This window comes from Neophocaena asiaeorientalis, unplaced genomic scaffold, assembly GCF_003031525.2.
Source record: "Neophocaena asiaeorientalis asiaeorientalis breed wild unplaced genomic scaffold, Neophocaena_asiaeorientalis_V1.1 scaffold315, whole genome shotgun sequence".
Lineage (NCBI taxonomy): Eukaryota > Metazoa > Chordata > Mammalia > Artiodactyla > Phocoenidae > Neophocaena > Neophocaena asiaeorientalis.
Window position 1 is genome coordinate 290,786 of NW_020172011.1, and position 15,224 is coordinate 306,009.

Consider the following 15,224-nt stretch of genomic DNA (forward strand, 5'->3'; position numbering starts at 1 on the left):
GAATGAAAAACATTCCCTCTATGTCTGGTATTCAGATGCCTGCAAACACAGCAGCCAGTGGGCTAGCCTCAAGCAGTTTGGCTGGCGGAACTCGGGCCACTAACCCCTTGTACTGACTGTTGGGCTTTTCTAATGGGGTTAACCCTATGGCTTGAACAATGGGGAGCCGAGGGGTGGACGATCATAAATAAGCCCTTGGGGGTCAGAGTATGTGGAAAAACATTTGGGTTCACCTGCAAGAGCCTGAGGCCATCCTCACTGTCTTCCATGTTCCAGCTCATCAGACACTGACATCTCTTGGCAATCAGGAAGCTGTTGCCCTAGCTTAGGTACAAGCCCTACAAACTGACCCTTCAGTAGATACAGCAGATTGAGTGCACAAAAAGAGTGGCCACCGCAAAACCTGGATAAGATGGCATAGTGTCGAGGATGCCAGGTTGCCTTTAAAATATAGTGACTCGGTTAATACAGTAACAGCATGTTTTGTGTACTCTAAACAACATCCAAGGCAACTGCCAAAGTAGTCTGGAACCATCCAGCAGAGTTCCCAATTGGTGAGGGATTGACAGATTTCTTATATTACCCCCTCCCTCTGAGTGAGGCTTCTAAATATGCCTTGGTGAGTGTGTATACTGTGTCTGGCTTAACTCAAGCTCTTTCCTGTTGCCAAGCAAATCAGGCTACCACCATTAGGGGTTTAAAGAAGCTGAGAACCATGTAAAGGTACCCTCATCAAATAGACATTATTTAAGGGTCACATTTCAAAAGTCATGATAATGCAAGACTGGGAAGAAGAACAAGACCTTAAATGGAGGTTCCATCTCCCCTATAACCTGCAAGCAGCAGGTTAATAAAAAAGAAAAATAGAATATTAAAACAGCAGAGCTTCCCTGGTGGCACAGTGGTTGAGAGTCCGCCTGCTGATGCAGGGGACACGGGTTCGTGCCCCGGTCCGGGAAGATCCCACGTGCCGTGGAGCTGCTGGGCCCGTGAGCCCTGGCTGCTGAACCTGCGCGTCCAGAGCCTGTGCTCTGCAACGGGAGAGGCCACAACAGTGAGAGGCCCGCGTACCGCAAAAAAACAAACAAACAAACAGAAAACAGCAGAGTAAATTACTAACAGGTAAACCCACCTTGGCTGGGTGGACCAAAGTCATGTCCCAGGCTTTCATACATTTGAATGATTAACCAGCAGAGCCTGTTGCCCTATATGCCAGATTGGGGACCACTGCTGAGGCACTAAGTATCGTAAAGGTATGGGAATCACAAGAAACAGCCATTGGATCAATGAGCTATGCTGCTGAGAACATCAAGCCCCATCACGCCTAGGTAAGGAATTGTCTACTGAAATTTTCAGTGGGACATCCTGTCATCGGGGCCCTTTCCAGATTCTTAGACAGCAATATCATAGAATTGAATCTGGCCTCCACAAGATTCTTAGGCAAGCAAAGCTTTTTATTTAAAGAGATAACTTGCACGGAAGGGTGAAGGCAGAAAAACAGTGCCAGCTCCCCCAGTAGAAGGGCCGAGTTGCTTTTATAACAAAAGTGAGGTTTTGTCTCATTTCCAGAAATCATCAGACTTCTTTGATCTGCAGCAGGTGATCAAAGGGTGGCTATCAGGAATAGGCAGTGCTTCTGTGAGGGGAAAGAAATGCATGAGACTCTTTTGCAAGAAAGCACAGGAAGAGGTAAGTTTAAAATGTATAGTTGAGTTTTTTGTCTTGTGGCAACCAGGTATACTCATTAGTGTAACAGAGATAAAGCTAACTTTTTATTCCTAGTTTTTTTTCTCTGGAACTCTGGCCCCCAGGGCCTTTGTTCCTTAGCTGGCAAGGCCTGTTTTGCTCAAGGCCGTTCCCTGGTCCTTTTCAAAACTGGCTGCATTCTTGTCTTCCTGTCTCAGTCCCGCCAGGATGGGTGAGATACTTCACACCCCTGGGTGAGGGAGAACTATTAGATCTCCATTGGGGTCCAACTGCCCTGCTACAAACTGGACTTGCTGAAACACACAGCAACTGGAATGGGATACACACCATTAAAAGAGGAGAAAAGGTAAGGGTTCTGGTCTGGCATATCCTACCCCCAGACCATGTCCTCATGCCTGACCGTGCTGCCTCACACAGGGCACACCCGAATTCCTAAAGCTGCCAACCTCATTCTCCTCGAGGTCGAGTGGGCATGTTCTGTTTTCCATTAGTACGGTCAGTTTGGCTGTTGTCTTTGTTCCCTCCATTGGCCTGGAAGACATTACAGCATATATAGAAGTCCTCACAAAGTTGACCCAGCAAGCCTTAAATGACAGCCAGCAAAGCCTGTCCTTACCAAACTGAAATGCTCTCAATGGAGGAGAAAAGTTGCTCTCCAAAATAAAATAGCCTTGAACGTTATTATTGTCTCACAAGAAGAAACCTGGTGCCATGATCCAGAAAGTGTTGTATGTTCAGAGCTGAATCTGCTAATGTTATCGTCTTTAAATCATATAAAAACACAAGTAGGGCTTCCCTGGTGGCGCAGTGGTTGAGAGTCTGCCTGCCAATGCAGGGGACACGGGTTCGTGCCCCGATCCAGGAAGATCCCACATGCTGCGGAGAGGCTGGGCCCGTGAGCCATGGCCGCTGAGCCTGTGCGTCTGGAGCCTGTGCTCTGCAACGGGAGAGGCCACAGCAGTGAGACGCCCGCGTACCGCAAAAAAAACAAAACAAAACAAAACAAAAAAAATATTCCTCCTTAATGTGGCTGACTGAGGATCATCAAGGTGCTCAGTTGTGCCTCACCCAAATATCTTCTTGGTCTCACCTCAACAACCCACACATTGACAGTATCAGGTGGGGAACATGGACACAGAAAGGTTTTTGCTGGGAAGGAGCTTCTAGTGCTGGTATAACCTTTTCCCCCCCATTTAGATCTACACTAGTTGCTCTCAATTTGAGCCACTCTCACCCCACCCCACCCCCAGACCCATGCACTGCCCTTCTCTGCTGCTCTGTGCCCTGGGATGCTGACTCCTGCAGACTGCATCAGCCAGCCTCTCTGGTGTACAGTAGGACTCCATCAGTAGGAGGTGCTAAGGGGAGACCAGGCAGCAAGGAGAGGCCAGGGCATTTTCCTCCTCCCTCTCAGTTTCAGCGTCTCATCTCCAGCAGTAGCTTCATCCTTCCACAGTCACAGCTCCGCCTGGCGGCCCCTCCTTGGTGACTCCAGTTCTCACTAGGCTCTTGTAACAGTCCTTCCTCCCCTTGCTTCTTCACACTGCTTCTTCAGCTGAAACAGTGTCCCACTGTGACTGGCCTCGGGGTGACCCATCATGTTTAGTTTGTTGTTTCAACCCTGTCCCCATCTCTGTGAGTCAGTCCTTTCATTAAAGTCGCTTCTTTTAAACACTAGACTGATTCTATTTCCAGTCTGATATAAGAGCTCTCTTTCAAAATTTATTCTTGAAATTTAAAGTGTGAGGAGACAGAGGTGACCTGCTCTGTGTGTGTTAAAGCCCTTTAGACCACTGTAAAGTAATTTGGGGCTAATGCCTCAAGGTTAATACCATAGAGTGTATTACTTCTTCCATTCTGCTTGTACCAGTCTGGAACATCTCATGGGCAGGGATGACTTGGGTTGGGTAGAATTTGTATCTTCCTGAGTCCCCGGACTACATAATACCAACTAATATCATCCTAATCCACCATTATTTTTAACAAATGCTTATTTATTTCTTCATGTGGTCTGGGAAGATCTCCAAAGGGCAGCATCCATGCGGTGTTAGCATGGTGTCACAATATTAGGAACTGCATAACAGACCATGCATTCTGAGTGGTAAAGGGGATTTCCCTTTGAAAGAGACCATGCAGGTAATTTGAATTTTAGCAGGTATGGAACTAAATCAGCAAAGTCAAAACAAGTTAGAAAGCTTCCCTAGAGGGACTTTAGCTATAAGGTGAAGACATCTTACATTTTAAGGAGAATTTCTAATCAATACACACATATCTGAGAAACTCTGTAAAGAACATTTATTTTCTCAGCATATGTGGGGCTGGGGGTGGGGACAATGCTGATTGTCAAGCAGAGAGCTTTCCTACTTCCTTTTTTTCTGTTTCTATAAAATCCCTGCTGAACCACAGTGCCCAATCCTGGCTTCACAGTCCATGGGGATAGACTGTGGATTCTGCTCTAGGACCTGAGCTGCACCTGTCACTGGGAGAACTTCTCACTTCCAACCTTATGTTGCTGTGGCCATTGCTTCTGGTCCTTGGTGGGTAGGATGCTGGAGCAGGATTTGGGGGCAGCCAGGGCAGAACCCCCTGTGCCTGGGCATCCCAGAACCTCTTCTTCTTCTGCTGGGATGAGTAGGAATGGGCTTCAGCTTCTAACTCAGGACCAATAGGTAATATGCAGATGGGTACTGAGCAGAGCAGGGTTCTCAGGAAAAACAAAGTACTGTGAGTTTCTTTTCCAAATACTGATGCCTTCTCCCTTTGTTTAATAACCATTTCTACTTTGATCTCTAGGAAAATTGGAAAACTTCTTAAAAGGACATCAAAGGAATTTTCTGTTAGGGTAAATTCTATTTCTAACCCATTTAAATCGTACTCTGTCCCCAACCCCACTTCCACTTCAAGCTACCACATTTTCGGCTAAGCTCTAACTTTCCTAGACTTAAATTTTGGAGAGGCTTCAAAGATGATGAGATGAGATTGTGGTTTTTGCTGATTAATATGACTCTTGTGTATGGATGCAAATACAGTACTAGATCTAAACAGGGAAAAAGGGAGAAACAGTGTCAACTAGATGTGAGAGGACACCTCCATTTCCTTCCTGGTCCTTCCTGGCTTGTGTGTTGCCACCAGGCAGGCAGAATGTCTCAAAAAAAAAAAAAATTCTTAAAAAGAGAAAGTGGAAGAGGAGAAAATAAATCACAAAACTTCTGAGATTTTACCTACAAAATAACCAACTTCTGGTAAATGAGATGGACTGTGTTTATAAACTGTGGGTCTTACAAAACAAGTATTTGATTCTACGAGAGTGTTGCTTGTGAGTCAGGGAAGAAGGAAAGATGGAGGGGAAAAATAGGAGGGAAAATAAATAGAGGAACTGAGGGAGGGAGGATAGAAGGGAAGGGAGGATGAGGGTAGAGGGAAGAAGGGATAGAAAGAAAGGGAAAAATAGAGTTGTTGGGAAGGTTCTTAGAGGGTTATAACTTTTTTAAAAAAGATCTTTATCCTGGTCCTGTGGTAACTCTCTGACTCTATTCTCTCACAGCTCCTCTCAGGGTGCAGTCAGGTGAGTTACTTGCTTTTTCGTTCTTTTTAGTCTCTGGGAATCATACTTATTCTTCCATGCAAGGAAGGTACCGCCTCTCTCAGCCTCCCAGGGATCAGGGCCTGGACTGGGGTAAAGAGAGCAGGAGGCCAGTGTCTCACCCTAGTTCCAGCCAGGGTAGGAATACTCCAGTGTCACATTCATCTTTGTTACCCGCCTGTTTGATGGGTGAAAGACCCTACCCTGACCCTCCAAGGCAATGAATTATTTTCCCTTTACTCTTAAGCCCTGGGACAGGAAAGAAGTTAACTGTGAAGGAAAAGCAAACAATGCAATGTACTGTTGGGAAAACGTTCTCCTGGTTCTGGCCACAGGAGCTCAACGGCCTCCACCAGAAGCACTGGAGGCAGTGATGGAAAAATATTTATAACAGAGAGAAAACCAGTGGGCAAGGGAGATGCTCTGAGTCAAACAAGAACTTCCCTCAATCTTTTATTTGGATTACAAACTATCTGTGCCTAACTTGTTTTCCTTTCTTTCTTTTTTTTAATTAGAATTCTAATGTAATGAAATAAAGAGGAAAGCTTTGTTTTATATTAGACTGGAAAGTTACATTTTCTTCCTGAATCATTCCTTTGAGACAGTATTCATTATATTATAGGGAGGGGAAGTGATACTTATAAATCTAGTACTTTTATGTCTGATGATATAAATTACATTATATCTGACATAATTTTAAGCAAGAGTGTTCTTAACACATTAGAGGGTCTCTGAATCAGCCTCATAGGATCCAGTGAACTCCCTGAAATCATGGTAAAATGTGTGCATATGTACAGTTGTACCTTCCTCTAAGGAAAGGGTCTGTAAGTAATATGTCAAAGTTAAAGGCCACTTATGGTCCAATCCTTGTTCCAGGCTCAGTGTAACCTGGAGTCATCATTTCTTATTCTCCCTTGCCCTGTCATTATTACCAAGTTGGTCACATAAATCCTATTTCTCAAATATTTCTTTAATCAAATAGATTTCATCTCTATAATCTTTACTGGAAAACTTACCCAGTCTCAATGTGGAGGAAGAAAACTTTTGGCCTCCAGGAGGGCTTAAGACTTCTTTTTCTTTATCAGCATTTATGCCCCCCTCGCCCTCCACCCCAACCTCCTAGTCTAATGGTGGAACTTTCAAAGTGGCTAAAAGGTATAGAGTAGTTGTCTCTGAACTTATTTGATCACTTTGCTCTATCAAGAAAAAATTTTGCAACATGTACTTTAAATATATTACATAGATATAGATCATTATATTGATGGTGAATGTTGTAAAACACACACAAAAACAGAACATTTTGGGGCTTCCCTGGTGGTGCAGTTGTTAAGAATCCGCCTGATAATGCAGGGGATATGGATTCGAGCCCTGGGCCGGGAAGATCCCACATGCCACAGAGCAACTAAGCCCATGTGCCACAACTACTGAGCCTGTGCTCTAGAGCCCCCAAGCCACAACTACTGAGCTTACATGCCACAACTACTGAAGCTCACACGCCTAGAGCCCGAGTTCCACAACAAGAGAAGTCACTGCAATGAGAAGCCCACGCACCACAACAAAGAGTAGCCCCCGCTCACTGCAACTAGAGGAAACCACACGCAGCAACGAAGACCCAATGCAGCCCAAAAAATTAAATTAAAAAAAAAAACAGAAAATGTTTTGATGAGGAAAGATGAGACAATGTTTAATATAATATGAAAGTTCTAAATGCTTCCTCTCCACCTCCTTATGGATCCCACTTTACATGTTTTAAAGTTGAAGTATAGTTGATGTACTGTTTTCTGTTACATTCTGGTTTTCAGCAGAGTGATTCACTTATACATATATAACTGAATATATGTAACATATATGTTCTTTTTCATATTCTTTTTCATTATAGGTTATTACAATATATTGAATATAGTCCCCTATGCTATACAGTAGGACCTTGTTGTTTACCTATTTTATATATAATAGTTTGTATCTGCTAATCCCAAACTCCTAATTTATCCTTCTCTCCCTTTCCCCTTTGGTAACCATAAATTTGTTTTCTATGTCTGTGGGTCTGTTTCTATTTTGTAAATAAGTCCATTTGTATCATATTTTAGATTCCACATATGTGATATCATATGATATTTGTCTCTCTCTGACTTACTTCACTTAGTATGATAATCTCTGGGTCCATCCATGCTGCTGCAAATGACATTATTTCACTCTTCTTTATGGCTGAGTAGTAGTATTCCATTGTATATTTTGTATTGTATATACGACATCTTCTTTATCCATTCATCTGTCAATGGACATTTAGGTTGCTTCCGTGTCTTGGCTATTGTAAATAGTGCTGCTATGAACTTTGGGGTGCATGTATCTTTTTGAATTAGAGTTTCACAGATCCCACTTTGAAGACTGGATCTTGACACAATGAGAGAAGACCTTGAGAGCTGGCACTCCTTCCTTCCACCATAAATTTGTGGCTGGAGGGGTGAGCTGGGCAGACAACCTAAGCAAACCCTCTCAAGTCCAGTCTCTTTCTCCATTCCATTCCTTCATGTCTGACACCACCTCTGTTTTACACTGAAGGGGAATGATCCAAAGTTCAGGCCTGGGATTAAGATTTTTTTTTTAAACATCTTTATTGGAGTATAATTGCTTTACAATCGTGTGTTAGTTTCTGCTTTATAACAAAGTGAATCAGTTATATATATACACATGTCCTCATATCTCTTCCCTCCTGCGTCACCCTCCCTCCCACCCTCCCTATCCCACCCCTCTAGGTGGTCACAAACCACTGACCTGATCTCCCTGTGCTACGCGGCTGCTTCCCACTAGCTATCCACTTTACGCTTGGTAGTGTATATATGTCCATGCCACTCTCTCACCTCGTCACAGCAGGAGGTGGGTCAAAAAGGATCTTGCTGTGATTTATGTCATAGAGTGTTCTGCCTATGTTTTCCTCTAAGAGTTTCATAGTGTCTGGCATTACATTTAGGTCTTTAATCCATTTTGAGTTTATTTTTGTGTATGGTGTTAGGGAGTGATCTAATTTCATAATTTTACATGTACCTGTCCAGTTTTCCCATCACCACTTATTGAAGAGGCTGTCTTTTCTCCATTGTATATTCTCGCCTCCTTTATCAAAGATAAGGTGACCATATGTGTGTGGGTTTATCTCTGGGCTTTCTATCCTGTTCCATTGATTTATATTTCTGTTTTTATGTCAGTACCATACTGTCTTGATTACTGTAGCTTTGTAGTATAGTCTGAAGTCAGAGAGCCTGATTCCTCCAGCTCCATTGGATTAAGATTTTTATCAGAGCAACAAACATTTCTCTGCAATTCATCCCAATGTGCTACAATTCCAAATTGATTTTTAATAATTTCTAGCTCCATTGCCAACTGAAAAATTTCCCCCAAAAAAGCCCAAGCTGTAGGGCTGGGTCACAGAACAGTGTAGTGGCTGGCTACTCCTTCTTCAAGGATGGCCACACCCTGAGGTCAGACTGGAGCTCACAGAGTTTTGGATCTCATCAATACAGAAGGAAGACTCAAGATATTACTGGTGTGAAGCGATGACAGCATCTCACAGTATCTCAAAACAGAGTCACCAATCCTATATACAAGGGTAGATTGAGCTTCAGTGCTGGACTGCCAGGCTCGGTGGCACAGAGAACAGTAGCTCCCATTCAGACCTGTGGTTGTCTTTTCAACTGTGCTTCCCCCCATCCCCGTGTGTGTGGGGGCTACAATGACCCATCTGGGTTCTGCTTTATTAACTGCTACCATGGCACCATTTCCCAATAGCTTTGCTCTCCCTGTCAGAAAATAATCCCTCTCTGGGGAATTTATGTATGCCTAGCACTGAAGTATGCTCAGTGAACCAAGAGATAAATAAATCATTGTCTCTGTCTCCAGAGAATGACTCCCAACTAGGAGGCACATTTAACCCAGGTAGAGCAATGAAGGAACAAAGTGATGATGGTGATAATGATGATGAGGTGATGATGATGATGATGATGATAGAAAAAACAATAAGGATCCCCAGCATTTATAAACAGTTTACTAAATGCTAAGCCTGAACCCAAGCTGTTGTATTCAATTCAGAACCCCTCTGATGCTCAGAAATATTTGCAGAGGGGAAGACTTGTAGAAAGTTTACCAAGTACTAGGAAGGCACTGCTCAGAGCAGTTTTATGTTTAGTCCTCACAGCAACCCTGTGAAGTAGGGTGAAAGTGTCTGTAAAATGGATACTACTGTCATCCCCATTTTACACATGAGGAACTGAAAGCACAGAGTTGTTAAATGGTCTGCCCAAGGGAACCCAGCAAACAAATGGCACAGCTGGAATTTAAACCCAGGCACTCCGGTACCAGTGTTTGCCCTTTTAACTACCTTGTTACATTTCCTACCTCAGCCAGGCCCGTGGAGGGTGGTACCAGTAATAACTACCATTTGCTGGATATCTCCCGTGTAATGGGTTCTTTATACATCTTGTATCTTGTATCATTTTTCTTGTATCTTGTTTCATCTTCATGAGAACTCTGTAAAGTTGGTATGATTATCCACTTTATCTTTGAGAAAACTGAGGATCAGAGAGATTAATTTATCTACCAAGATCATGCAATGAATAAGTGGCAGAGGTGGGTGGGGACTCCCCCTGTCCCCCTCCCACCATACCCACTGCCCCAAGTTTATCTGGAGATCAAGAAGGAGCAAGATCACTGTAGGCTGTGGGCATTAGTGAAGGCTAATGAGTATGGAGAAAGTGCAAGTTTGAAGTTTTGGAGTGTTCAGTAGCAGGGTGATCCTTCCTGAAGGCCCTCAGCATGCACCTCCCTGATAAAAATATGCCTCTGCCTAAACCTTCTACCAGCTTCACCTGCCATAACGCTCAGCAGGTAGTAACAGCCTCCACATCAGGCCCTCACCTGCCCTCTTATGTTTACACAGGAATCCCCATATCTGGAGTGTTCCTGGAGACCCAGCCCCAGGGGGACCAGGGGGTCAAAGGGAAGATGCTAGTCCTTGTCTGCTCTGTGGCTGAAGGCACAGGGGACACCATGTTCTCCTGGCACAGAGAGGACACGAGGGAGAGTTTGGGGCAGAAAAGTCAGTGCTCCCAGAGAGCAGAGCTGGAGATCCCTGTTATCAGGGAGAGCCACGCAGGGGGCTACTATTGCACAGCTGACAATGGCTATGGCCTCATCCAGAGCAAGGCGGTGAACATCTCCATGAGAAGTAAGTAGCACTCTCCTAGTTAGCCAGAGAGTCCCAAATGGGGTCAGTTTCCTTCTGTGGCAGTGAGGATGTTCCAAGGATGGTACGGAACAGGGCCGTGAAGAGGTTTAGAAGCCGTCTGAACATGCTAAGATTGTTACTGCAGTGGTTTTGGCCGCGGTGGCAATGGCTACAGTGGCAGAAGAGCTAAAGGAGATGACAAGGGGATACAGGAAGCAGGCTACGTGGCACGGCCAGAGGCACGCTCTCCAGAACTTATCAAAGCTCTACAGGAACTGTCTCTGCAGTGTTGTTAGATCAGGAGGTGCGACAGTGAGAAAGAATCCCTGGGGCTCGAGGGATACTGTGTGGACACTTGGGTGAGGATGGAGTGGGTTATAAGTCTGTGCCGGCACGAGAGACCCTCTTTGATGGACAGTCCTGCCTTTATCAGTTCCAGTGTCACATCCTGTCCTCACTTTCAGTACTTCTGGGGCCCAGACCTTCACTGGGGACATGGTGGAGCTTCGCTGTGAGAACAAGAGAGCATCACCCCCATCCTATACTGGTTTTATCATGAAAATGTCACCCTGGGGAGCACCTCGGTGCCTTTTGGAGGAGGAGCATCCTTCAACCTCTCTCTGACCACAGAGCATTCTGGGAACCATGACTGCGAAGCCGACAGTGGCCTGGGGGCCCAACGTCACGGGAAGGACAAGTCCAACATCTCCTTCCACAGTACTAGTTGCCATTATGCCAAACCATGGCTTGTGCGTCCTTTCCATGGATTTTCCTCTCCCTCAGGGAATCGAAGCTAGCCTAAAGAGCCTGTCAGCTCTTCCAGCCTCTCCTTCTCATTGGTCTAAACAAAAGCATCACTGGCCTTCCCGTTTCCCTGTCACTTACTTCAACATATAGGTGTGAAATAGGTACTGTACTAGGATCAAGGCAGTACTGGAAGTGGGGTACGTGTATGCTCAGAGCTCTCAGCGAGCAAGGAGTTACAACCAAACCTTGTAAATACTTAAGGAAAAAGTAGAAACCCCATGAACAAACCAGATTCTAGGATTCAAAACTTTACTAGGATTATCTCATTTAATCTCCATTAACAGCTCACATTTTACTAATGAGGAAACTAAATTTAGAATAAGTAACTTGCCCACCGTCACACAGCTAATAGGTGCAAAGATAGAACTTTAGGCTAGGGCTACAGAATTGAAAAATTTTGCTCCCTGCCACTACTTTAATATGATGGTTATATAATTTTTTCTCTTTAATTTATTATTGTGGAGAAGTGCATTAATAGATTTCCTAATATGGAACAATTATTGAATTCCTGCTATAAACCCTTCTTAGTTGTTATATCATCATAGGTAGCAGTTACATACAACTTACTAATATTTATTTCAAATATTTGCATCTTTATTTAAAAGTGAGTTTTATTTTTTGAACTAGTTTTGGTTTCAGGGATAGGTTAGCCTTATAAGAATGTTTTCAGAGGTTTTCCATATTTTCTGTGCCCTGCAGCTTAAAACCATATTGGAATTATCTGATATTTGATAAGTCTTTGGAACTAGCCCAAACAACATTCTGAGTCTGTTATATCTTTACCTCCATTGTCAAATCCTCCTTTTTATTATTCTCCAAATTTTCTATCCTTTGTTAAAATAATTTGGATGATTTTACCCCAATTTAATACATAGTGTTCTCATCGCATTTTCAGACAGCCTTTATAGATGTGATTATACACTCTTCTCATTTCTGGTTTGTGTGACCCCTTTCTTAATCATATTTGCCAGAGGTTTGTCTTTATTCCTCTTTTTAAAGGGCCAGGGTTTTTTTTGTTTTTTGTTTTTTTGCGGTACGCGGGCCTCTCACTGTTGTGGCCTCTCCCGTTGCGGAGCACAGGCTCCGGACGCGCAGGCTCAGTGGCCGTGGCTCACGGGCCCAGCCGCTCCGCGGCATGTGGGATCTTCCCGGACCGGGGCACGAACCCGTGTCCCCTGCATCGGCAGGTGGACTCTCAACCACTGCGCCACCAGGGAAGCCCTAGGTTTGTTTTTTTTTAATTCAAATCTATTTCTTTTTTGGCTTTCTAATTCATTTATTTCTCCTTTATCTTCAGTATATCTTTCTTCCTTTTTAAGTTTATTTTATGTGGTTCTTTAATGTCTTATTCATTTTTCATCTTTGTTTCCTAATAAGTGCATTAAAAACTGCATGGTTTCTTCTCAGTACCATTTTATCTCATCCTACAAGTTTTGATGTATAATATTTTTATTTGTCTGATTTCCAAAGCATGTGAAATATGTTTCACATATTTATTTTATAACTTGCGACAACCATTTCTTATGAATACATTTTTATCTTCTATTTTATTAATTTCTTATAGATTTCTTTTTTAAAACTTTTCATTATAATTTTTTTTTATTATCCTTGTATTAAATTTTATCAAAGAATATAGTCTGCATAATTTTTACACTGGGGATTTACTGAGAATTTCTTTATGACCTAACACACAGTCAACAGTTTTCTTAATACTATAAATGGAATTTGAAAAGAATGTGAATTTTCTGTTTAGGATATACAAAGTTCAGTATTTTATTTTATTAAATTAAGCTAGCTGCTTGATCTATTCAGTTTCTATAGAGTCTTACATATGTTTGCTCTTTTTAATCTATTAATTTTTGAGAATCATATTCACATTATTACCTAAAATTCTTTTAAATTTAGCTTTTTACAGAGGCTTTGCCAAGAACTTGGTAATTGACTGTGTAAGATGTGACATTTTGGTTGTTAATGACAGAAATCCCATACAAAAGGGCTTGGTCCAAAAAAAAAAAAAATGAAGTTGGTGGGAGGGGTCAGGTATGGACATGGCTAATGTGCCACTGGCCGAGCATTCTGTCTTTGCCTCCCCTCTTTCCTCTGCATTTCTCCATTAGCTTAACTCTCAGACAGGCAAAGCTGCCCACTGACATCTCCAGGCTTATATCTCTCCTTTCTGCTAGATATCCCAGAGAAAAGAGTCTCTTTACACATTACTCCAGTTTAAAAAACAAAAACCAAATAAATAGGCAGAGGGCTTCCCTGGTGGCACAGTGGTTGAGAGTCTGCCTGCCGATGCAGGGGACACGGGTTCATGTCCTGGTCCGGGAAGATCCCACATGCCGCAGAGTGGCTGGGCCCATGAGCCATGGCCACTGAGCCTGCGCTTCCGGAGCCTGTGCTCTGCAACGGGAGAGGCCACAACAGTGAGAGGCCCGCGTACCGCAAAAACAAAAGCAAAAACAAAAAAAAGGCAGAGATTAGGGATTGACCAGTCTGTGTGATGTGTTCACCCCTTTCCCTCTGCAGAGAATATGAACCTGTGATTGGTGAAGTCAGTAACAGAGTGGAGCAAAAGGAAACTGAGTAACTCAACTGACCTTTTCTAGGCCTTTCCCTATTCTAAGCCTCGGTGTCCATTTCTGGGAAAGATCTAGCTCTAACCTCTTTTTCTAAGATCTTTCTGAGCTCATAAGAATCAAACCATAAGTCTCTATGTGCCCATATTCCTTTGTTTTCAGAGAGCAAAAACTTTTCCTAGGTGTCTTTGAGTGAGGGCCTTAGGTGGGGTGAGATGTTCTTAGGAGATGGTAATAGCATGGGATAGAGCAAAGCTCTGTGGTTCCCAAATCAGCAAGCCCCCTACCCCCACCCCACATATCACCACCACTATCAAACAACCTCTCTTAACATTGGGAACTGCCCTAAGAGGACATTTCTTTTCTTTTCCTTTTTAATTAATTAATTTATTTTTTATTTTTGGCTGCGTTGGGTCTTCGTTGCTTTGTGAGGGCTTTCTCTAGTTGCGGTGCACGGGCTTCTCACTGCGGTGGCTTCTCTTGTTGCGGAGCACAGGCTCTAGGCGCACAGGCTTCAGTAGTCATGGCACGCAGGCTCAGTAGTTGTGGCTCGTGGGCCCTAGAGTGCGGGCTCAGTAGTTGTGGCGCCTGGGCTTAGTTGCTCCATGGCATGTGGGATCTTCTCGAACCAGGGCTCGAACCCATGTCCCCTGCATTGGCAGGTGGATTCTTAACCACTGCACTACCAGGGAAGCCCAAGAGGACATTTCTGAGTGTGCTCTGACCCCTTCTGTTTGCAGAACATCCACCTAAAATCTGCTTGGTGAATGGTACCCACCACTGCAGTGGGTGGGTGGAGGTGGAAAATGAAGGTCGCTGGGGCACTGTGTGTCATGACAGCTGGGACATGAAGGATGTGGCCATGGTGTGCCGGGAGCTGGGCTGTGGAGCAGCCAAACACACACCTGTAGGCATGTTGTATCTGCCAGTGGCAGAAGAGGACCGACCTGTATTTATTCAGGTAGCCCTGTGCAATGGGACAGAAGAGGCCCTGGCTGAATGTGAACAAGTGGAGACCTTTGACTGTGGGCATGATGAGGATACAGGCGCAGTGTGTGAAGGCGGGTGATGGCAGGGCCTGGGGCATGGGAACTGGCTTATCCCGCTCCGAGGCCCTTCTCTATGCTGCCTCCAACCCACCTTGATAGTCACCATTGCCCCTGCTGCCTTTAGAACCACTCACCCATTCTACACTAGCATGTGGTCAGGACAACACTGTTAGTTCATATTAGGTAGTCTAGAATTATAAAGGACTCTCTATGCATGCTATTATTAGCCTGTATCTGCCACCTCAAAAGACAAGATGTTGGCATTTTCACAGCCACGAGTTTGG

The 15,224-nt window shown here is 43.9% G+C and overlaps 1 protein-coding gene across 1 annotated transcript; it reads left to right on the forward strand.

Moving 5' to 3' along the window:
- Positions 1-2,090: 2,090 nt before the first annotated feature.
- Positions 2,091-14,960, forward strand: LOC112403327 (Fc receptor-like protein 2). The gene is given in 9 exon segments (XM_024750738.1): positions 2,091-2,173; positions 5,252-5,272; positions 8,689-8,777; positions 8,780-8,891; positions 9,409-9,419; positions 10,218-10,505; positions 10,939-11,040; positions 11,043-11,228; positions 14,632-14,960. Coding segments are annotated over 9 exon segments (1,221 nt in total).
- Positions 14,961-15,224: the final 264 nt, after the last annotated feature.